The sequence below is a fragment of the Mangifera indica genome, unplaced genomic scaffold, assembly GCF_011075055.1.
Source record: "Mangifera indica cultivar Alphonso unplaced genomic scaffold, CATAS_Mindica_2.1 Un_0067, whole genome shotgun sequence".
NCBI lineage: Eukaryota > Viridiplantae > Streptophyta > Magnoliopsida > Sapindales > Anacardiaceae > Mangifera > Mangifera indica.
In genome coordinates, this window is record NW_025401159.1 from 46,621 (window position 1) to 68,464 (window position 21,844).

At 34.6% G+C, this 21,844-nt stretch overlaps 4 protein-coding genes across 7 annotated transcripts; 3 read left to right on the top strand and 1 right to left on the bottom strand.

Annotated features, from left to right (window-relative positions):
* The first annotated feature begins 3,039 nt into the window (after positions 1-3,039).
* Positions 3,040-12,460, top strand: LOC123207249 (histone-lysine N-methyltransferase ATX3-like). Of its 4 annotated transcripts, none has more exons than XM_044624600.1 (24): positions 3,041-3,146; positions 3,417-4,337; positions 4,451-4,506; positions 4,588-4,783; positions 5,456-5,575; positions 5,707-5,775; positions 5,863-5,931; positions 6,037-6,125; positions 6,268-6,360; positions 6,772-6,907; positions 7,424-7,496; positions 7,633-7,732; positions 7,866-7,990; positions 8,730-8,875; positions 9,188-9,292; positions 9,482-9,546; positions 9,699-9,912; positions 10,149-10,235; positions 10,473-10,532; positions 10,611-10,700; positions 10,791-10,877; positions 11,196-11,270; positions 11,807-11,907; positions 12,037-12,460. In XM_044624600.1, exons 2-24 carry the CDS (start codon positions 3,444-3,446, stop codon positions 12,125-12,127), a joined length of 3,141 nt encoding a protein of 1,046 aa, XP_044480535.1. In that variant the 5' UTR covers positions 3,041-3,146; positions 3,417-3,443; the 3' UTR covers positions 12,128-12,460. The 4 variants fall into 4 exon arrangements, with proteins under 4 accessions (XP_044480533.1, XP_044480535.1, XP_044480536.1 ...); XM_044624599.1 differs by having other exon boundaries at positions 3,044-3,189; XM_044624598.1 differs by having other exon boundaries at positions 3,040-4,337.
* An 807-nt stretch (positions 12,461-13,267) lies between these two features.
* Positions 13,268-16,988, top strand: LOC123207257 (probable F-box protein At3g61730). The gene is made up of 8 exons (XM_044624611.1): positions 13,268-13,365; positions 14,199-14,398; positions 14,481-14,525; positions 15,164-15,328; positions 15,434-15,481; positions 15,782-15,952; positions 16,441-16,548; positions 16,684-16,988. Exons 1-8 carry the CDS (start codon positions 13,274-13,276, stop codon positions 16,764-16,766), a joined length of 912 nt encoding a protein of 303 aa, XP_044480546.1. The 5' UTR covers positions 13,268-13,273; the 3' UTR covers positions 16,767-16,988.
* A 103-nt stretch (positions 16,989-17,091) lies between these two features.
* On the top strand, positions 17,092-19,299 carry LOC123207254 (putative RING-H2 finger protein ATL21A). Its single transcript, XM_044624607.1, has 2 exons — positions 17,092-17,993; positions 18,684-19,299. The coding sequence occupies exons 1-2, from the start codon at positions 17,333-17,335 to the stop codon at positions 19,121-19,123; spliced, it is 1,101 nt and encodes a 366-aa protein (XP_044480542.1). The 5' UTR covers positions 17,092-17,332; the 3' UTR covers positions 19,124-19,299.
* Positions 19,165-21,755, bottom strand: LOC123207252 (replication stress response regulator SDE2-like). The gene is made up of 3 exons (XM_044624604.1): positions 21,004-21,755; positions 20,051-20,657; positions 19,165-19,453 (listed from the first exon to the last, which is right to left on the bottom strand). The coding sequence occupies exons 1-3, from the start codon at positions 21,627-21,629 to the stop codon at positions 19,307-19,309; spliced, it is 1,380 nt and encodes a 459-aa protein (XP_044480539.1). The 5' UTR covers positions 21,630-21,755; the 3' UTR covers positions 19,165-19,306.
* Positions 21,756-21,844: the final 89 nt, after the last annotated feature.

Consider the following 21,844-nt stretch of genomic DNA (forward strand, 5'->3'; position numbering starts at 1 on the left):
GTTCTTTCTTCTTTTTGTTGTGTCAATTGATAGTGTTGCTCTAGTGCATCCCAAATGCCCATTTTTAAATTGATTAATTGGAAGAAAGAAAGTAATTCAATTGGTCAAAACACGCCAATCAAATCACTGGGTTTTTGTTTAAAGGCCAATGAAAGATTCCCAAGGGCTTATCAATTTTAAAACCTATTAACCATTTTGTGCGAGGAACTGGTGGCAGCTGCATGATGCATATTGGGACCAATCACTCTTAATTTTCAGTAAACTGGGTGGACATTTTTTAATATATAATTTAATACATAAATAATTAGATAATTTTAAATTAACGAAAATATAACACTTTTTAGATGATGGTATATTATCTTTGTACCCAATCATATATTAAAAATGTGCGCCTTTAATTTTTTATGTCTTCTTTAACTATTTAGTACATTTGGAATATATTTTTCATCCCAAAGTCCCTATATTGAAAACAGATGAATTTCATCCCTCATAAGGGGTGTTTGGTCAAGGAGATTAAAAATTACTCTGGTAATTTATCTTTTATTATTTAAATTATTTTGTTTAATTTATAAGTAATAAAAATTTTTAGTAATATTCTATTATCAACGTTGATGCTACAAATATTATAAAGGATAATCTGATTAACACTTCAAACTTATGTATTAAAAGATTACTAATGTAATATTGATTTTATTTTCTTATTTAGTAATTTTTTAAAATAAAAATAACTTCATTTTCAATTAATATAACAAATAATATAAAAAAAATTAAAATAATTATACCAAAGAAATTTTAAGTAAAATAGTATATTAATATTTTTTTGCTATCTCTAACCAAACACAATAATTATTTATACATATTTATTTTTATCAAATATTATAATAATTTATACTCAATAATATTTAAGATAATCTTTTAATTTTAATAATAAAATATTCTCCAAATTAAACCCCCCTTAAGTTAACATTTTCATCCTTATATTAATATGAATAGAAAATAAATATTTTTGTAATGAAAATAATTAAGTTTATGAAGAATTTAATTAGAATACATAGTGCTTAAATATTCAAATATTAGGTTTGTTTATTTGTGCCAAGCTAATCAGGGTTTCACGACAGCTGCTTTGTTACTCAAAGCAAATTGTTATTGGCCTTCTTTCCCGTATAAACTAGCAAGGAGGAAGAACAATAGCAAAGTGATGTTTTTCAACAACTGAGTAGTCCGAATCAAGTTGTTCTCTTAGGCCGCTTCATGGAAAATCATTCTTTATCCACCATGGCATTAAGGAGACGTTTTTCACCTATCCGTTGTTTCAGAGCTAGTCTGTGTGTGGGATGCCTGCGCACAAAAATATTTCATTCAAAAAATGAGTCACAGTCTGAACTTTTCTCTTTTGTCGTGGATAGATGAATAACGTGCAGCCTTTGTTTCCTTTCACCTTCAAAGATCAATAATGTGGAAGACCAATCACTGAACATAGACAGGAGTTACATAACTCACCGTCTCAAGAGTCATAAATAGCTCTTCAATTAACCGAACTTACAGATTGTCGAAAACTCAAGAACTTTTAGGATGTGATTAAAAAAAAAAAAGAATTAATCTCCTTTGTTCATAGCCAAATCAAGACATGATGAAAGTAATTTTGATTATTAAATAAAGTCATTTCATGATACAAATATGTCCAATCAAAGTTTAGGATAATGCATAGTGACTTAATCTACACATAGTATCAAAACTCCGCTTACAAGTTTTATTAAAAGGAATTTGAATTTTCATGTGTTTTCAGTTTGTGTCGTTACACTAACTTAACATGCAAATAAGTGTTTATCTCATCTCATAAAAAATGATATAGAAAGTTCGTTACTTTATTAATATTTTGTATTAGTTTTGAAAAATTATAACTTTCGATTATATTGGAAAATTATATTTATATTATCTTAAACTAATTTTTGAATTTAAATTTAATTATAACAAGCAAATTAAAACTTTTTTTAAATACATATAGTTATGTGAAGGAAGGAGAAGAGGGAGAAACAAAAAACAACAAAATGATATGATTAGACATACTAGCTCATATAAGATAAATGACAAGACTCTTATAATTCCGCTATCCTCCTTAGACATTTTTTTAAAATCAAATTATTCTTATAACAATCTCTCTTGTAAATATTATTCATATTTTGTCAAAATATTTTATCAGAATCACCAATAACATAATCGTAGATATGAACTCATGAACTACTCATCAAACTACATTAAACAATCTCTTTTTGTAGATAATCCACGCGTATTCTTTACCAATCTTGGTGTAATGAATAACAAAATTATATTATAAGTTCTAACTATGGTTCCCTTAATTTAACTTGAACAAGTTATTTACAAAAAATCGCAGAAACTAGTGCAACTTTCCATAATCTGTAGTTTGGGGCTTGGGCTATAGTCCAGTCCACTCCAGTCACAGAAACAGACTGCTAGTGAAGGACTCTAGGCTATCCGAATTTTGAGAACGCCAAAGGTATTTAAACTCCACCCACCCTCATCGAGACTTTAAACAAGGTTTAAAAACCTCATACAGATTACTTGAGATGCGGTTGGCAGTCAGCACTGAAAACCACTCCTCCATCTCCAATCTTCTTCACATTTCAAAATGTTAAAATTTTATAGTGAGCTTAAGAGAAGACGTATCGGAGGTTCTTTGAGAAAGAAACATAATTCGCTCCTTACGCAATGGTGATAAACTTTAGCTTGTTGTCTCAAATACTTTTCCAGAGGTTTTTTCAATTTGTTTTTTTTGAAGCTATGGAAATGGAATGCCGTACTACTGCCGAGACAAACCATCACGGACACCTGCAAGAGCAGCATATAAAATGCGTGCTACCTTAATTTTTTAGTGTCGCGCTTTCCACGACACAAACGCTCCCTCTCCAAATATTTGGAGCCAAATCACGTCCCAGTTGGCATTGATGTGGTCCCCACATATAATCCTTTATTTTATAAACATTTAAATATTAAATATTTAAAAGAACTGTACTTGTGCCTTGTGAACACCTCGCCGTTAAACATACAGATGCCCGCGTCTTTTTTCTCGAATTTGATATCGGCTGAGTCGCAGTTGCTCTTACTCGGCGGATTTTATTATTTTTCAAGTAAACTCATTTTTCAGTCTGTTCGCTATCGAATTCCGAAACTGTATATCTCGATTTTTCCTTTTAATTCTCTACAATATGCTTCTCAATAAAAACCGAAACTTGTGAATTATGCTAGTCTTCTGTGTCGGAGACTGAAATTAGGGTTTCGCATCAAATCTAGGGTTTCAATTGGTGTTTTCAAATGAAAACGAAATTTAATTATGCAGCCACAATTTACCGGTTTTGATAGTATAGGTCTATAATTTGCTGTATTGGATGTGAAATTAGGGTTTCGCTTTTCGGGAGAAGAAGAAGATGATAATAAAACGACCTTCGAAATTCGAAACAGCGAATTCGTACCGGAGCAAGATTGAAGACCCATTTTACGAAGACGAAGACGAAGACGCTGAGGAGGTTGTCTACGTGTCAAATCCCACGAAAAGACGAAGAAAAGACGGCGATGATAATCGTTCAATGCATCTTGAAGTCGATGATTTTAGCAGTGGTTCAGGTTCTTGGATTAGTGATGATGCCTCTTATTGGGGTTCTAAATACGAATCCAATTCAAAGAATTTTAATTATATTAACAAAGGCAAAAATCGGAGCTCCGTGAAGCATCAATCTCCTGCATCAAAATTGTTGAGAGGAAGAGCTCAAATGCTTCCTTCTAAACACGATGACTCGGTTCTTGTGGTAGGTGACACAGATTCTAGCTTTGGTGATGATGATGATAATGACGAGGAAGTTAAAGACGGTTTTGGGAGAAAATACAATGGAACCAGTTTTGTGAGAGACAAGTTTGGTTTTGGGAGCTCAAATTACTACTCACTAAGAGAAAAAGAGATGGGTTATGTAGGGTTTAATGATTTTGATCCAAGAGAGTATCTGGTTTCACGTAACTCTGCAATGCCTGTGCAGAACCTGAATTCTGTACCATTCGTAGATAATGAACAGTATATCCCTCAGTTTAGTTCTAGAAATGTAGACAGATTGACCAAACAGAAAGGTAAAAGGAAGAAGGATGTGTACAAGCCCGAGGATTTTGCTTTGGGTGATTTAGTGTGGGCTAAATGTGGGAGAACATACCCAGCGTGGCCAGCCATTGTGATTGATCCCATTGTACACGCTCCTGAAGCTGTTTTGAGATGCTGTATTCCTGGTGCACTTTGTGTCATGTTTTTTGGCTATTCAAAGAACGGAACACAGAGGGTAATTCTGCTGTCTCTCTATTGCTTGGTCAGGTTTTATTTTTGGGTTTTTTATTGTTTAATTTATAGCAATCATATTTATTTATGTTTGCTATTTTGATAATTGATTGACAGGATTATGGGTGGGTGAGACAAGGAATGATTTTCCCCTTTGCTGAATTCATGGACAGGTGAGTTCATAATTTATATTATATGATATTAGAATAATTTCAGTAGGTTATTAATATTTTGGTTTATTTCTGTTTGTTTAGATTTAGGGAGCCAACTCAGTTGTACAAGAGCAAGCTTAGTGATTTTCGGAGGGCACTGGAGGAGGCAATTTTAGCAGAAAATGGTTTTTTGGACATGAACCTTGGGTTTGGGCAAATTCATTATCCTGAAGGTTATTCCTGTGGAGTCCAAGAAGCTGCTGGCTCAAGTCAGGATAAATATTATTTTCAGAATCAGGCAAATACTTTTACAATTCACTTTCTCTTCTTTCTTCTAAGTTTGGATCCATAACTTTAGTGCTTTATGGGCCATCTAAGTCTCATGGGTTGTGTCAGTTTCATTGCTATCGTCACTAGCCTAATCTCTTGTAGATAAGATTGCAAAAAGCTTATTAACCTAATATACTTATGATTAGCATGAATTGGGTTGGTTTCTTCTTTGTATTGCACTATATTATTTGAAACTGATGTAATTATAATTGAAAATATGATATGCAAAGAACTTGGTTGTACAACATTCATATTTTAAGCATCCACACAAATGCTATAACTTAGTTCACCACCACACTGCCGGTAATAGCCATATTGAAATTTCAAAATTTGTCAACTTCGAGGAACTTTCTACTTGTCATCTTATGCACTAGAAATGTGCAGGATATTGCTTCTGGTTAATTATTAGAGAAGACAACCATACATGTTCCTAGCTACTTACTTGAATTGCAGTCATTTGTAGTATTTATTGGATGTTTTCCACGCGAAATTCCACCTTGAAATTAGCAAACTTATCATCTAAAATGCTGAATAATTTCAGTTGTAACTTTGGGTTTTCTATTATTATATTTTAGTCAACGATGCTTCAATAAGTTTGGTAATTGAGTTACAAAATTCATTTAGTTAATCAACTGTGCAGAATGCTTGTTACAAGGATGCTAGAACTTGTGACAGTTGTGGCTTAATACGCCCATGCAAATTGAAGAAAATGGGGGGCTCAAAATCTAAAGCCCAGTTCTTCTGCAAACATTGCGCTAAGGTTCATAAGAAAATCAATATTCATGAATTTGATTCCATGTAGACATGACTTCCAGCTTTCTCAACTGTGAAAGTTTATACATGTATATATATTGTTCCCAAATGATCTATATACATTAATCATTTCTACAGCTACAGAAGTCAAAACAGTATTGTGGCATATGCAAGAAAATTTGGCATCATTCAGATGGTGGGAATTGGGTGAGGTTATTCACACTTGAAGTTAGGTTTATAACGCTTTCTTTAGTTCAACAACTGAATGATCTGAGAATTAATTTTCTGGTTCAGGTATGCTGTGATGGTTGTAATGTTTGGATACATGCTGAGTGTGATAAAATATCAAGCAAAGTATTTAAGGTGTGATATTGTACTTAATTTGTAATATTATGTATTTGTTTTTTTATGTTATATTACTGAAATGCATTCAATTTGGGGTCTTATTGACTTGGTTGTGGTGTGAAGAGTTTGGAGGATATTGATTACTTTTGCCCAGATTGCAAAGCAGGGCGTAAAGCTGAATCACATATAGGCAAATGGCTGCCAAGTGTCAAGTATGTTATTGTTATCTCTGCTAATTCTGTTCTTCTCTTGGTTTACTGGCATTTTCATGTTTAACTTAATATTTATAGAATCTTTATAATCTTTGTGAAGTGAAATTTAAAACTAATTCTGTCACAAATGTATCTTGAACAGGCCTATAGAAAATAATGGACAAGTTTTGCTGCCTGACAAGATAATAGTTGTTTGCAATGGCGTAGAAGGAGCATATATTCCAAGACTTCATTTGTAAGTCCTTATAACTTTTTCATTATTGATGATAGGTTGAATTAGCATCTTAGTATTTTACACCTTTTAGTAAAATACCTAAAATAAAGATTGCTGTAAATGTTCATATCTCTCTTCTTCTTTTCCTTTACATTCATATTCTTTTCTATGTTTGTTAACAACCATTTCCTCTTTCTGTTCTGGGAATACAGTTCATGTGATTACCACGTGTTTTTCAAATATGTATATCATGTATTATTTTACATGGGGTTCCTATTAATGCTTTTATTTTGATTTCTTAAATCAATTTGATTTGTTTTGTTACTAGATTTGCTCAAATTTGGTGTTCTGTGAATCAAACTTTTAGTTAATCCAAATTTATTATGTTGAAGAAAAATTAAGCTAAATGCTTCTGTTTCCTTTGTGCTTCAGAGTTGTGTGCAGGTGTGGTTCATGTGAGTCTAAAAAGCGAACACTTAGTGAATGGGAACGCCATACTGGGTGCAGAGCCAAAAAATGGAAGTATAGTGTGAAAGTCAAGGGTACATCGCTGCCACTAGAAAGATGGGTTTGTATCTTTTTCAATTTGAAACACTTCTTCTGGCCATCTTCTCCATGTTAAGTTAAGAATTTTCATTTAAAAGAAAAAAAGTGAATTAATTAAAGTGACCAGCTAAACATATTGCAGATTATAACTTAATCAGCAAGTGGACTTGATGGTTGCTAAGTTTCCAATAGCATTTTCTGTTTATAACTTTTGATGAATTTCCAGAAAATCTTATATATTATGTCCAACTATTGATTATGATGCTCCTATAGCAATTGGAGCTTATGTGTAACCTGAGCATACTTTTTGGAAAGATTTTATCAAAGTATTTTGTTAAAAATCTTTTTTGAAACATTTCTAGTATCGTATGTGTTAGTAATATGCTAGAAACTAAAGGATAATACTTTATTTTACTTGCTTTTATGAGAAGAGTATGTCATAGTTGTATTACAGCTGCATATTGACAATTGTTTATTACTTTCCTCATTAGTATCTATGCTTCTTATATGCAAAGTATTAACATTGAAGACCTTGCAGATTACTGAATTTAATGCTCATGGTGTGGATCCAGTGAAGTTGGATAAGCAAAAGTTGCTTTCCTTTTTGAAAGGTTATTAGATTTAATTGAAATGCGTGCATGTTGATATTTTTCTTTCCCATTCCTTCATTTAGCACAGGTGTTGAACAGAATCTCTTTGTATATCCTCATAGCAGCAGACTAAATTGACTTGATTTAATTGCAACAGAGAAGTATGAGCCTCTTGATGTGAAATGGACAACTGAAAGATGTGCTATCTGTAGATGGGTTGAAGACTGGGATTATAACAAAATTATCATTTGCAACAGGTATTTATATCTCCGTTTTTTCTTAAAGCAAGTGTAGTTTGGGTGACTAAATATTATGATAAACGCTGATGCAAAGGCTAGAGCTTAATTAATATACTAAATTATTTATCTGAGCAAAAATGTAATTTTTCAGATGTCAAATCGCTGTCCACCAAGAATGCTACGGGGCAACCAATGTTCAAGATCTTACTTCATGGGTTTGTAGAGCATGTGAAACACCTGATGCTGAGAGGCAGTGTTGTCTCTGTCCCATCCAAGGCATTTTCCTAAAACTGAATTTCTTAATAGTTCTTATCTATTCTGAGATTTTGTATGCATAGTTTTTTTATTCATTACCTGATGTAAGTTTTTTAACTAATCCTGGAAAAGGAAAGAAAATGAGCAGTATTGATTTTCCTTTCTGCATTGCCGTCAATAACTTGTCAAATTATTTTGTTGTTGTTATGTGCATTTCAATTATGTGTTTGGACATTATTTGACAAATGCAGGTGGTTCCAGAAAGTTTGAAATGGAGGAACTGAAGTACATATATTAAATGTTTATCAAAATAATGAAATTTTCAAGGAAGAGTGTTGCTTGCAAAAGTTTGACAAAATAAATTCTTTCAGTGTGTGAAGAATTGTATCAGTTGGATACATTTTTCTATGTATCAGATGCAGTTAGGTTTATTATTTCTGAGACTGGAGAAAAAATAATCTTCTTTAGCATGTTAATAAAATCCTAAATAGTAACATTGCCTTTTTCAAATCACATTTCCTTTCAAAAATTAACAATTAAAAGTATATGTTTATAAATGAATTTCCTGAAAAAACCAAAGGCATTGTTTGTCTTTTGACAAACTAGCCCAAGTCCTCAGTGCTAGTTTGTATGCTCAAACTGTTTTTTCTATTTTGTATATTGAGGAATGGCATGTGAAAATACTACCGAAATTTATCTGACAAAGTTGACTCTAGTCTCCAATGCTAAATTCTTTTATCTATTGAAATTGCTTTTCTAGGTGGTGCTTTGAAGCCAACTGATATCGAACTGCTGTGGGTTCATGTTACATGTGCATGGTTCAGGCCTGAAGTTGGTTTCTTGAATCATGAGAAAATGGAACCCGCCACTGGAATCCTTAGGATTCCAACAAATTCGTTTTTAAAGGTACACTGGTCATAATGATTATCTGGACACCTTTTTTTTTGGTAGTAAATAGAAATATCTATTTTCAGACAGTGCTAATAATCGGCTCTTTCATGCTTGAAGTTACTTTCGTATCTTTCCCTAAATAATATTTTCATGGCTTTAAGATGAGTTTTTTTCGCAAAGGACTGTGGTTGAGTTGCAGATTTTCTGTTAATAATATCTGTTTTGTCCCTATAAAAAATGAAAAAAAAATGCTCATACATGTTTTTCTATGTAGCATTAAAAGTAATGAAAGGTTGCAATTAAAATATGTTTAAAATGTGTCTGCAGAATTGCGTAATCTGTAAAACAACTCATGGTTCGTGTACTCAGTGTTGCAAGTGTGCCACTTATTTTCATGCAACATGTGCATCAAGGGCAGGATATAGCATGGAAGTAAGTTTTTAATTTATTGTTTTGGTTCTAAATATATTCTTGTTTTGAAAGTTGTGATGGTATTGATCTATTCACCGGTGAAAATAGGGTTTCATATGATTTTTCCCCTCTAATGTGTAGATTCCAATTGGTCTGAATTGGAAATGTGGGAATTGAAGAAATTAATTATATTTTTCTCTGAAATTTCAGATACAATGCTCAGAGAAGAATGGGAGACAGATAACAAAGAAGATGATATACTGTGCCATTCACAGGTTGTGAAATTTGGCTGTTTTTCATTTACTTGAAAATCTGTCTGATCTCTCTTTCACTCTCTCATCCATAGAATAGAGAAAATTTTGTGAAATCTCATGCTTCACATCTATTAGTTTGGGTCTTTGTTTCTCATACCCTGGTTTTGGCACAGGTCCCCAAACCCAGATGCTGTTGTAGTTGTACATACTCCAACAGGAGTTTTTGCTGGAAGAAGCTTGCTTCAGAACCAGAAGGGTTGTTTTCGGGGTTCTAGGTTGGTTTCATCTAAGGGAACAGAGTTTCCTGAAGCTTCCACCCCAGAGGCTGATGAGCTTGAACCTCTATCTGCTGCAAGATGCCGCGTTTTCAGAAGATCTAAGGATAAGGTGATGGGTTTGGGCACCAAGATGCATTACTATTCTATAATTTATTTTTTTTTAGGGGTAATGCTTGTACTTTCCTGTGATTGAATTAGGCTTCTTGCAAAGCTTGCATTTCTTGCCTCATAATGGCATAGTCTGATACTGTTTTTTTTTTTTTTTTTGGTTGCTTGTAGCGGAGATTGTTTTGATCTACTGTTCTCTCTTTTCTGTCTCATTCTAATCATTATTCTTGTTTGTAGGGTGGGGAAATGGTGCCGATATTCCACCAACCTATGGGGCCAAGTCATCATTCTTTGGAGGCAATAAATAGCATGAGCACATTTGAAGTAATATTCTTACCTTTTGCATTGGATTTTGTTCAAGCTTTTCATATAGATATATCTGGATATGGGTTGGGACTAGAGGAGAGTATATTAATCTAATTGTCTAAAAATTGTGTCAAAATATGATGCTGTTGATACATAAACGTATATTTTGCCTTTCACAGTGAAACACTATCCTTTGGTTCTCTTCTGTCATTGTAACATATCTTGTAACAGTTACATGCTTATGATGTCTTATAGCAGGAAATCAGTGAAGTTAAGAATTTCTCATCATTCAGGGAACGTCTCTACCACTTACAGGTAAACCATAGCTCTACATGCATAATAACTGTGCCCTTATCTATGTAAAGCTATAATAAAATTTATTTCTGCCTCCAGAGAACTGAAACCCATCGGGTTTGTTTTGGGAAATCTAGCATTCATGGATGGGGCCTCTTTGCACGTAGAAACATGCAGGAAGGAGAAATGGTCTTGTTCAGTGACTTTTCAATAACACAACTGTTGTCTGGTTATTTCTCTAAGTGATGTCATTTTAATGCTGGGCATTTCTGTCTCCAGGTTGTTGAGTATCGTGGTGAACAGGTGACACAAAGTGTTGCTGATCTGAGGGAGGCACGATATCGTAAAGAAGGAAAAGAATGCTATGTGAGTCTTTTTATTTTATTTTTTGGTGTCTGTGTGCGCGTACCTGTTCTGCTTTAACAGGTGCATGGGCTTGATATTGTCCTGTAATTAGCTTTTGTATCATTTAAGCAGACTGGAAATGTAACATATATGTTATGAAGTAATTGAATGTGTTACTATGCTGTGCTATTACTTTACTGATTCGATTTCGGTTATCGGAGTTAACACCTAAAATGGAGAGAAATCTCCAAAATATTACATTTTATTGATGCTGTCTGTTATTATTATCTTTCTTGTATTTATGGTGTTCTTAGAAGTTGAATTAAATGGTTTTGACAGCTATTCAAGATCAGTGAGGAAGTGGTAATTGATGCCACAAACAAGGGGAATATAGCACGCCTGATCAACCATTCAGTAAGTTCTTGTTACTGCTGTTAAAACTTTTAGCATTGAGAAGCACAGTTTTCCAATATTCCCATATCTGGCTTCCATGTGCTTTAGGCTTATTACTTAGAGCTAATCTGGTTTCTCATTGCATGCTCAAACTGTGTCTAACTCAAGTTGTTTACTCTGAGCTATGCCTGCACTATTTGCAATGTCCAATTATAATTGCCCATATTAGCTTTTGTTTTTTATGGTTCTCTTGACATCTCAGCCTCCTGTTGGCTACTTGATTCATCATAAGTTTCTAAGAAATTTTTTTATTAGAAGGAAAGTGAGATTATAATGGCAATAAATCTTATTTTTGGGTTCTCAAGAACATTATATATTCAATATCTCGATTTTAATTTTGATTGAATGACCTGAATATTCCTCTTGTTGAAGTGATACTTGCCCAAATTACATTCACATTGTGTATTGTCATTAAGGTTTTATTAGTTCTTTTTTCATCTATGAATTTGTTCTCCATAGTGTAAAATGTCCTAAACGATCGATTCCTGTTGTTGCAGTGCACGCCCAATTGTTATGCAAGGATCATGAGTGTGGGTGATCAGCAGAACCGGATAGTTTTGATTGCTAAGACTAATTTGTCAGCGGGAGAGGAGCTAACGTATGATTACTCTCCCTATTTAGTTTTCTGCATATGAATTTATTTGGTCTAGATTCATACTTATCAATCCACTTAGTAACTTTGGGTTTTTGGTTGAGGAATAAAATAAAATTTTAATTTGCTTAACAGGTATGATTACTTATTTGATCCGGATGAGCATGATGAATTGAAAGTCCCTTGCTTATGCAAATCTCCCAACTGCCGGATGTTTATGAATTAGGTTACCTTTTTTGTATCCCATTGTAATTCTGCTGACAACATGGGCTCGCCTTTAATTCCATTGGGAATCTCACATATTTTCAAGTGAGCTTGTATTTTTTTTTTGGTTCCTTTTTTGTAATTTCGATAGATTCTATAAAATGTAAATTTTAGTAGTTTGGTAGGTGGCTTCAGTAAATATATGTTAGCTAGCTAGCTTATGATGTTTGGATTTTAGTTTTTGAAAATGTTGCAGAGAAACAATGAAGAGTGGAACGGCAGAAGGGAGAGGACCGTTGTCCGTTGTAGAACTGGTATTTAGTTATCCAAGTTCAAATAATCATTTCTTTCCAAATCAGAGTATGGAGTCGAAGCTCCATATAAAATGTGATTTGAGCTGTGTGACTCTTAACATTTCACTGAATTGAAGTTTAAAATTCGATGATAACTCGTATTTTCTTTTATAAAGCAGTTAAATGCGGTCCATCGGAAGGATTGAGGGTGAAGCTGTTGGCTTACTTTCTTTTCCTTTGAAAAAAAACAAATGTTATTATGGCAAAATAATAATTTTATTATAACAATTAAAAAATAGAAAGAATGAATTTTTATAGATCAAACAGGTTTGAAAATTTATAATTTGGTTTTTATGATTCAAATTTCGCAACCTTGGTCGTAATAAGATCACTATTGGTAATTCAACGTATGTTATGCTATTGGAAACCATTTCAAACTTATTCACTATTGTACTTGGTCGTAATAAGAGAGTATATTGGCTTAAATTTAACATTTAAAATGATATTTTAAAATTTTGTTAATTTTGAGAAATAAAATAATTAATTTAACGTTTTTTGAAACTATGTCAAGATATTTTTTTAATGTAAACAGAGTAAGGGATATAACCAATAGATGGAAAAATGCTTTAAGGTTTGGAAAAGTGTTATAGGGAAAGCCTTGATGGGGAAATGTGAATCACTCGAAAATTTACAAGTTATAATTTAATTTTTTGTTTTGTTAAACATTAAAATGAATTTGTTGCGTAGAAAGTTTTTTCCTGCTTGTTTCACGTTTATTTTAAATCAGTGCAATTCGCGCGCCTATATAAAGGCCTCAGGCTAAAAGTTGCGCCTCATCAAAAAATTTTGAATTCATTAAGATACGAGAGAAAGAGATGAGGAAGAGATTAAAGAAAAGTACCAAGGGACTTAGTAGTTGCAGTTCTCCTCGCTGCACTGATCACGATCTTTGTTCTGATTTCATTTGGTACTCTCTATTTCTAATTTCCCTGAGAAATAGATAATATGAATTCGAACCATATCTGGAATTCAGTTCAGATTTCTTAGACAACTGTATGCTTATGTCTATCAGATTTCACTATTACTTTTTTTGGATCTTCGGTGTACAATTTTTAGCTGTTTATTTAAATTCAGTCGATTTCAGCTATATTTAAGCTTGAAATTCCTCTACAATTTGAATATGAAACGAACTAGCACTAGCTCATCGGTTGGTTAATATGAGATTCAGTTTTGTTTCTTAGATGATTTGTTTTTTCTAGCGTTTCTCTGATAAAATGAAGTTAAATAAGTTATAGCGTTCATCAATTCTAGAAGTTTGGAAATCCGAATCATTTCCCGCTGAAACAAGAACTTTGCTTCAATTTTGAAGCACGGTTGAATCAGTTTCATGAAAACTGAAGTACTTCATTTAGATTCCTTGAATACTCTTTGGTACCTGAAAAAGAATACAATTTAACAAGATACTAGATCTCATGTCTTCTAGCTATTTCGACCGATAATTCATTTGGAACATTTTAGTTATTGAGGAAGCCGGTCCGTTTTAAGCCACAGTTGCTATGATTTTCCTTTTATTTTCTCGGTCACCAAACAGAATAATCAAGTTGAATTCATGCGTAAATCAGCCTGTTCATTTCATTTTTTTTATTTCTAATATTTGGTTTATAAGAATTTCTATCCAGATATTTACAAAGTTATCACTCTAATTCTCAAGCTGATAATCTGAGTTAAGTTTTAAATCACATTTGTAGTTGATGTAGTTTCTATTTATAAGTGTTTTTATTTTTATATCTAACAAAAAAGGAATCAAGAGGATATATGGACATATATAGCGAAGTTTTTAGACGGAAAATCTCTGGCCAAGTTGGCATTGACTAACAAATGGTTCCACGGCGTCATTATGCACGAAAGTGTGTGGAAGTTTGCGTGCTTGCGTGATCTTCAGGTCCCCGATCCATACCACGTGTCCTGCAGTTGGGTTAAGCTCTACGCTTCGGCGTTTGGTAATGACAGTTGCATTAATTGTCACTTCATTTCGCTGCAATCACTATATGATCAAAGTCTAATTGATGAATTGATCTGCAGATGGGAGCCACTCTTTCTTGTTCCGCCAGCAGGACAAGCATCTAGGTAATTATTTCTTCTTGCCTTTCTCTAGATTTCGGTTGTTTCTCACTCTGAGACCAGAGCCTTGTTTTTTACTGGCATTATGTAATTTTATTACGTTAAGTGATGTGCACACTGACAGTGGAAAGTAGGTTGCATCCAACTAATAAGCTCAAAATTTTTATGACCTGCTCATTGTTTGATTGATTCTATGAGACAGGTGGAAGAAGCAAGGGCATTGTTGTTGATGTATCAAGATTGGTTAAACAATCAGGCAGCACCTAATATTTATCAATTTATAATATCATCAGCTGATTATCTGAGTGTCTAAGTAGCGCACTATAACTGTAGAGCATTGTAAAATGGCAAGTAAAATTCCCTGTCAGTTAGGAATTTCCTGTCTGCTCCTTGCTTAACTATGTTACAGTCTAGCAAAGTGACATTTTCAAATATGAATGGGTATTATTGTTTATGTTTGCAATTTGACAAAAGACATTTTTTAATGGCTTTACTCCTTCCTCGACAGTCAAGTAGGTCTTCCTCAGCTAGGTATTGTCTTATACGAAGAAGATTCAACAAGCAAAAATATATTTGTAAAGGCTCGTACTATCTGATGACTTTCTTTATTGTTTTTGTTTTTATTTTTGCTGTGGGAAAATCAGATTGGATGCGAATTGGTGCATTCCTTTTCCATTCGCAAGAAGCTCTCTTGACTGATAAGTTCAACTTACCCGTGAAGATTGTCAAAGAAAAAACCATAGAGAAGATGTTGGAGGCCTGTGGATCATGCTTGTTAAAAAACATTAGAACTGGAATCTGGATTGCTGGTAAAGTCAACTAAAGTACCCTGACATTTTCTCTTAGGGTGCATTGATCTTGGGATGTCGAGTTCATAATCCAATTAATTGTTTATAACTGGTTAATTCTTTCAGATTTGCAGCTTGTTCGATGCCCCGCATGTAATCTCGATTCATGTGAAGGTGAGCATAAAATTTATCAAACTGTTAATAAGAGTAGGAAATTGAACTTTTTCTATGTTCATATAGGATCGTTAGATAAGATTTGTTGTTGTAGAATATGATTCAAGACACTCAACAATATTTTAACAAATGGACCTATATGTATGATTAAAATTCTTGAAATGAAGTCTTATACAAATAGCAAATTTACCAATGCAAAATGTTTTACTATTAGAGTTTTCAATGACTTTGAAGGTATTTTGGTACATAGAAAGATATGTAAAGTTTTTTCAAGTAAGAAAATTTGCTTTCTCTATGTAGGAACAATGCAAATGTTGGATGCTAGGCATATAGAGCTGTTTTCGAGCGAGGGATTCCAGGATGGAACCTGGGAGTTCGAGCTTATTGGATCTCATAAAATTGAAAAGAATGTACAAGGAGCTTCTGCAGCCATATTTGATGTTAAACATCTCAAGGATTCTCAATCAGCAGGTAAATCTCCATACCCCATGCCAGTCTAACTCATTGTCATGTTATTGTCACCTAGATACATTAATTGAACTCGTCATCAACAGACAAAACTGTAAAGCTATGGTCTGCTAGCATCAATAACCTTTTGAGTTGAAACATTTAGGTCAAAAGAGTAATATATTCTCAAACAAGCTAGCAAAAACAGATTTAAATCAATGGTTGTGCCTGTTGTGCTTTACAAATAGTATACAGCTTTCCATGAAGAAATTACCGGGGCTTGGGAAGAGGCCAAGGGTTGTTGCTCTGAATTTTCAAGCTTTCATGGTTGAAAAAGTACATTTTGACAGACTGTTTTGCCGAACTGCAGTTATAAGTCACTTATTATCATAATTGCATAGTTCCAATATTAAGTTATCTTATCCTATTTATCGACTACAACATATAAACTGTTTGAGCTAGTTCGCTGATAACAACAAACAAATTTAATCCACTTTTCACATGTTTGGCAGGGATCTTTAATCTAAATAAATGGGTAGGAAAAAGCAATGACATGCAACCAAAGGCTATAATCGCTTTCCATGCAGTTGCTGTCAACACCAATTTGCAGAAAAATGACGGTATGTGATTTTCAGTTTGCATTATCTTAGCAGCTTTTCCCTCCAGCGCCCGATAAAAACTCTTAATAACTTTGGCATATTGCTCATTCATTTACCTTGTTATGATTACCTATTTTTCCCCACTTCTGGGAGCAGGGATTCTTGTGAAGTACTACATCATGAGAGCCGGGGCTAATGGAGATATTGTTTCTATTAGAATCTCTCAACAGCTCCTGTAGTTCTCTTTTCTTACATATATATTTTTTGGCAAATATCAGATATTTTTCTCTCGGAGACAATTGAAATGTTATTTCAAAGTTTTAAAAGAAACACATCCTTCACTAAACAATTTGATTTTTTAGTAGAAAACGATAGAAGTATTGCATGGATTGGTCTCTCCTGCGCAAATTCTTCTCTATTAGAGATGACACATTTGTGTACTGTTGTGGAAGGCTGTAGTGAAGTTTGATTCTGATACAATTAATTTGTCATTTTCCCTCGACATGCCTATGCTTATATATGTATACTATTATTTATGCCCACAATAACTAGGGATTTCTACCTTCTGACTAATGAAAAAGAAAACACTATAAAATTACTTGTGGCGTCAGAAATGGCATTCACAGGCGCCCAACCAATTACTGGACTGAAGTTTTAGCCTGTAGCAAAATTTACGCGAGAGCAGATTTAAATAGCCTTTTGACTTCTAGGTTATATATTTAATTCAGTAGTGTAATTAAAATTAAGTCTTACAAAAAACTCATCCACAAGGTTTGCCATTCTTGGAATCATTCCCTCCAACATCATGTATACCTTAATTCTCCTCTTTCTTCTGTTCTTCCCCTCTGTATATGCAGAATATTGCCAATCTTCTTTGTGTGGCATTAACATCTCAATTCGGTTTCCCTTTCAACTAGAAGACCAGCAACCAAAACACTGCAGTTATCCTGGTTTCAACCTCGATTGCAATAGTGAGGGCAAAACAATTCTAAAGCTTCCTTATTCTGGAGATTTTTTTGTGCGTGATATTGATTATTTGGCACAACAGATATATCTCTATGACCCGGCTAAATGCCTACCCAGACGGTTCCTAAGCTTTAATCTCACAAGTTCTCCTTTTGCTGCTACTTATCGTAATTACATCTTCTTAAGCTGCCCAGCTCAGGTCACAAAGTCCCGTGCGGCTGTCATTGATTGCCTCAGCAATTCCACAAACTCTGTTTTAGCTACTTCTTCTATTAGCCTTGCTAATTCGATGATGGAATCTTGCCAGAAAATAAGGACGTTGCAAGTTCCAGTTTCGTGGCCAGTCGAGTTTGACGAAGGGTTTTCAACTGATCTTAACAATGATCTTCAATTGACATGGGATAAACCTGATTGTGGTGATTGTGAAGCAGGGGGAGGGATATGTGGGTTTGAGAGCAGAAGTAGTCAAGAAATATATTGTTTCAGTGATACTAAACCAGGTAATTATCGTTTCTTAATCTTCATTTTGCATATGCTAATCCCACATGATTAACCATGGCTTAACTTTGATTATTAGAAAAATCTCATTCAGCACCGACTGGGGTGGGGAGTTACGATAGTTGACGAAAGATTTTTGTTGAAAGGAATAAATGGTTTTTTGTATTGGCCACCTTGATTGTGGGTTGCATAATGCATACATATTACCTTTTCTTTAAACACAATTGACTAGGGATTTTGTTTAGTTTATTAATTAAGATAGCTTTAGGCGTAGATTAAATAGAATTGACTAACTAAAAAAAACAATGTCAAACTACATACCATCGTGAGAATATGCGAATGATTACTTAATAAAAAAAAACAAAAAGAAAATCTTATATAATATTGCCTACCCAAGCTAAGTGGTGAACAGAAAATGACAATACCCACTTTTCATTGGGGCCGAAAGTCAAAAAGTCAACAAATTCTTCTTTAGTTTTCTACCCGAGCTCCAGGTCTCGTCAAATCTATTTTTAATTATACTTTCCAACTGATTTTTAGCGGTTTAAGATGCATGAACCCGTCACTAACCAATTGGTAAAGTTTGTTTTTATACATGTGTTTTCCTTTTCACGACTTCTTGCTACTTTATTTTTGCAGAGTAGATTATTTTTCCCCTCAAAATGCATATTAATATTTGTTTGAATTTGCAGGGCAATCAAACAAGGCTTTCCGAGTATTCAGGATCATTTGTCTGTCTACTGCACTACCAGCTGTTTCATGTGCGACTGGAATCGCGATATATCTACGCGTCATGAACTGGAGAGGCCGCCGCCGGGGGCGTAACTCCACCACAGCGACAGTGTCACCACAACCACAATCCACCATACTAATGACGGGCCTTGATGAGCGTACCATTGAATCATATGACAAGCTAATTCTTGGGGAAAGCAAGCGCGTACCGGGGCCTAATGATACCCCTTGTCCCATTTGCTTGTCGGAGTATCGCTGCAAAGATGCAATCAGATGTATGCCCCACTGCAAACACTGCTTCCACGCTGATTGCATCGATGAATGGCTCAGGATGAAGGGTACGTGTCCAGTTTGCCGAAACTCTCCCTCTCCTTCCCATGCCACTTCACAAATTACCTAGTTCTTAATTTCCCTCAACCTTTCAATCTATCATGTACAAGATTTGAGGTTGTAACATGCTTTTCTTTTCATTATAACATAAGTTTTTTATTTTATTTATTACAAGTCAGCTTATGATACAAGTTGGCCTCAGTTGTTTACAACCAATAATTCATTGACAACAGTACAAAGTCATACAAAACTGTCACTTTTTTGCAAGCAGCTTCTTCGGAAGCTTCTCCACCGGAGTTGATTTCAGTAGGAAAAGCCTGGCAGCACGCTCCTGCAAGGTGCCCCCACATTTTAGCCCACGTGCTTGGAGTTCAGACTTTAATCTTTCCATGCCAAGGGCCTATCAGCACAACAAAAGGATAAAGTTACAATGAAATAGTGACTGACCGTAGCAACGCAGTCAGAAAGTAAGACAGCATTGCTCAAGAAGTATGATAGAGGCATTTCAATTCATAGAATGGTATGAAATTTACTTAAAAAATTCTCATATGTCAATCATTCAGGAAGAGATTGAATGAAATTAGAAATGGGAGTTTCTAGTGGAATGTGTAAAACTAACCGATCAATCTTATTCTCATGAGGATAATCTATATTTCATTGATCAAGAACTAAAGATGAGAATAAAACAGAATGCAGTCAAAGCCTTAAGGAAACATGAAAATAGACCGAATGATGATATACAAATATAGACAACAAGAAATTATTTAATTTTGTCTTCTAAAAGAGGGTACAAAAATCTCTTTAATCTAACATTATTATGCACACAATGCTATTCTGTAAGCCCTTGAAACACTTGCATTAACATCTTATTGTCCTTTGCTTGAAAAAAATTATGCAATACCACTATCAGAATCGTATTGGAACAACTAAAAGACCAACCAATCAAGTCAAACACAGGAAAGGTGGAAAAGGAAAATTAAAGAAATAGCAATCATACCTCCATTTCCACTGCTGAACTGAATCTATTAAAATCTAAGGGCTTCTCCAATTCTCCAACATTTGAACAGGTAACAACTGCTTCTTCGGGAACTCTGGATTTACATTCAAAGGCACCATTAGCTTCAGCATTCATGTGTCTGTTGTGACCTTCCTCATTTCCTGAACTCAAAACATTTGGGGATTGACCAACAACTTCCTCTGCATTTACAGATGCAGGTCCACCACTGGACTTGTGCTCAGCTTCAGTTGCAGAAACCAAATTCCTCTCCACACTAGAGGCTCCAGTAATCTGCACCTTTTCTTCATAAATCTCATATTCAACCACACCATTCTCCTGAGGGTGCATATCTTCACCAGTGCATCCACTGGATTCAAAGTTCTGCTGAACAAGATTCTGCTTAACTTCTTCAGAATCATTCTCAGATGAACCGCCACCAGAGAGTTCTCCTTCTGGTTTCCCACCGGTAACTGAACCTGTGCTCCCCTCAGTTTCCTGATTTGAATCTGTTTGATTCCCATTATTCAAAACAATAGACTTCTCATTTTCTTCCTCATCATCTCCACTATCTTCATCTTCACTTTCACCCAATATTCTCTTCCCCATCCTATCAAAACAAATAAAAATAACCGTTAAAACCAAAATAAAACAGAATTCTCATGATTTTGATAATATCAATAATGATCAATTCGATAGCATATAAAATGAAATATTTTCTACATCCAAACACATATTACATTAAACTTTGCATTGTTTCTCCCTAAATTTCTCAAAAATCCAAACAGATTTAATCACATTAAAAGTGAAAACTTCTGGATTCAGTTGAATCAGATAATGATAAAAAGAAACTTGTGCGGACAGAAAACAAGAAACCCTAAATCCATTCCAATTTACAGCAATTGAACAATTGAGACTATTAAATTATATAAATATAGTTAAAAATGAGCCCTTACCAAATCTTCAACCTTTTGGCCTCCGCTGCTGCTGGTCCAACAGCCTTTCGTTTACCATTGCCACACACTTCTCTCACCGATTCCTCAACCTTAGCCACACACTCGGCCGACTCCTCTCTATACCTAGCCACGTACTTCTCGGCCACTCCATCACCGACTCCTTTTTTCCCTTTCTTCGCCGCCTTCTTAATAAATTCCTCCGCAATTCTCTCCAGCCTCCTTTCCTGTTCCTCCGCCTTCCACTCCTCCAACTTCTTCTCCGCATTCACATGCCTCAACCTCCGTCCACTCATATCGCGACATGCGTCAAAGTTGTTTGTCTTCTTTTGACCAGCCTTTGTAGCAGCGCCACGGAGTAAAGATCCGAACCCACCTTTTCCTCCCAAAAGAGGAAGCACGAGGTGGAAGGTGGCGTTGTCATCGGATATTACGGATCCGTCTTTCAATTGAAGACCAGAGTAGATGAGTCGCTGAAGGTGGGTGGGTATTTTAGTGGCTTCGTAGATGCGATTCTTAATCTCGCGGCCATACACGCGTGGAGTACAGAAATTTAAGGTTGCTGTTTTACCGTTCAAAAGCTTCACAAAGAGCCGTAATGGCTTCAAACTGTTGCCGAGATCTTCCATTCCTTAATTGTAAAGAAGATAATCGATTTGTGAATTATGAGAGGATGAAGACCACTGACCTTTGATTTGGGGCCGCTGTGTTAAATGGTATGAAAAGCCCTAATTGCTCCCTTCTATTCTGTGGTCGGTTATAAAATTTATATGTGATGGAACTAATTTTTAAAAAATAATTATTAGGGAAATTATTTTAGAAAACCCAGCCAAAATGAAAAATA

Coding starts and splice junctions, on each gene's coding strand:
- LOC123207257 (XM_044624611.1), top strand. CDS start 13,274: ATGAGGAAGAGATTAAAGAAAAGTACCAAGGGACTTAGTAGTTGCAGT. Junction 15,329..15,433: donor AACTGGAATCTGGATTGCTG/GTAAAGTCAACT, acceptor TAATTCTTTCAG/ATTTGCAGCTTGTTCGATGC. Junction 15,482..15,781: donor TAATCTCGATTCATGTGAAG/GTGAGCATAAAA, acceptor TTCTCTATGTAG/GAACAATGCAAATGTTGGAT.
- LOC123207249 (XM_044624598.1), top strand. CDS start 3,444: ATGATAATAAAACGACCTTCGAAATTCGAAACAGCGAATTCGTACCGG. Junction 6,361..6,771: donor TATATTCCAAGACTTCATTT/GTAAGTCCTTAT, acceptor TTTGTGCTTCAG/AGTTGTGTGCAGGTGTGGTT. Junction 9,913..10,148: donor TCAGAAGATCTAAGGATAAG/GTGATGGGTTTG, acceptor TCTTGTTTGTAG/GGTGGGGAAATGGTGCCGAT.
- LOC123207252 (XM_044624604.1), bottom strand. CDS start 21,629: ATGGAAGATCTCGGCAACAGTTTGAAGCCATTACGGCTCTTTGTGAAG. Junction 20,658..21,003: donor GCCAAAAGGTTGAAGATTTG/GTAAGGGCTCAT, acceptor TTGTTTTGATAG/GATGGGGAAGAGAATATTGG. Junction 19,454..20,050: donor GTTCAGCAGTGGAAATGGAG/GTATGATTGCTA, acceptor TTGTGCTGATAG/GCCCTTGGCATGGAAAGATT.
- LOC123207254 (XM_044624607.1), top strand. CDS start 17,333: ATGTATACCTTAATTCTCCTCTTTCTTCTGTTCTTCCCCTCTGTATAT. Junction 17,994..18,683: donor TTTCAGTGATACTAAACCAG/GTAATTATCGTT, acceptor TTGAATTTGCAG/GGCAATCAAACAAGGCTTTC.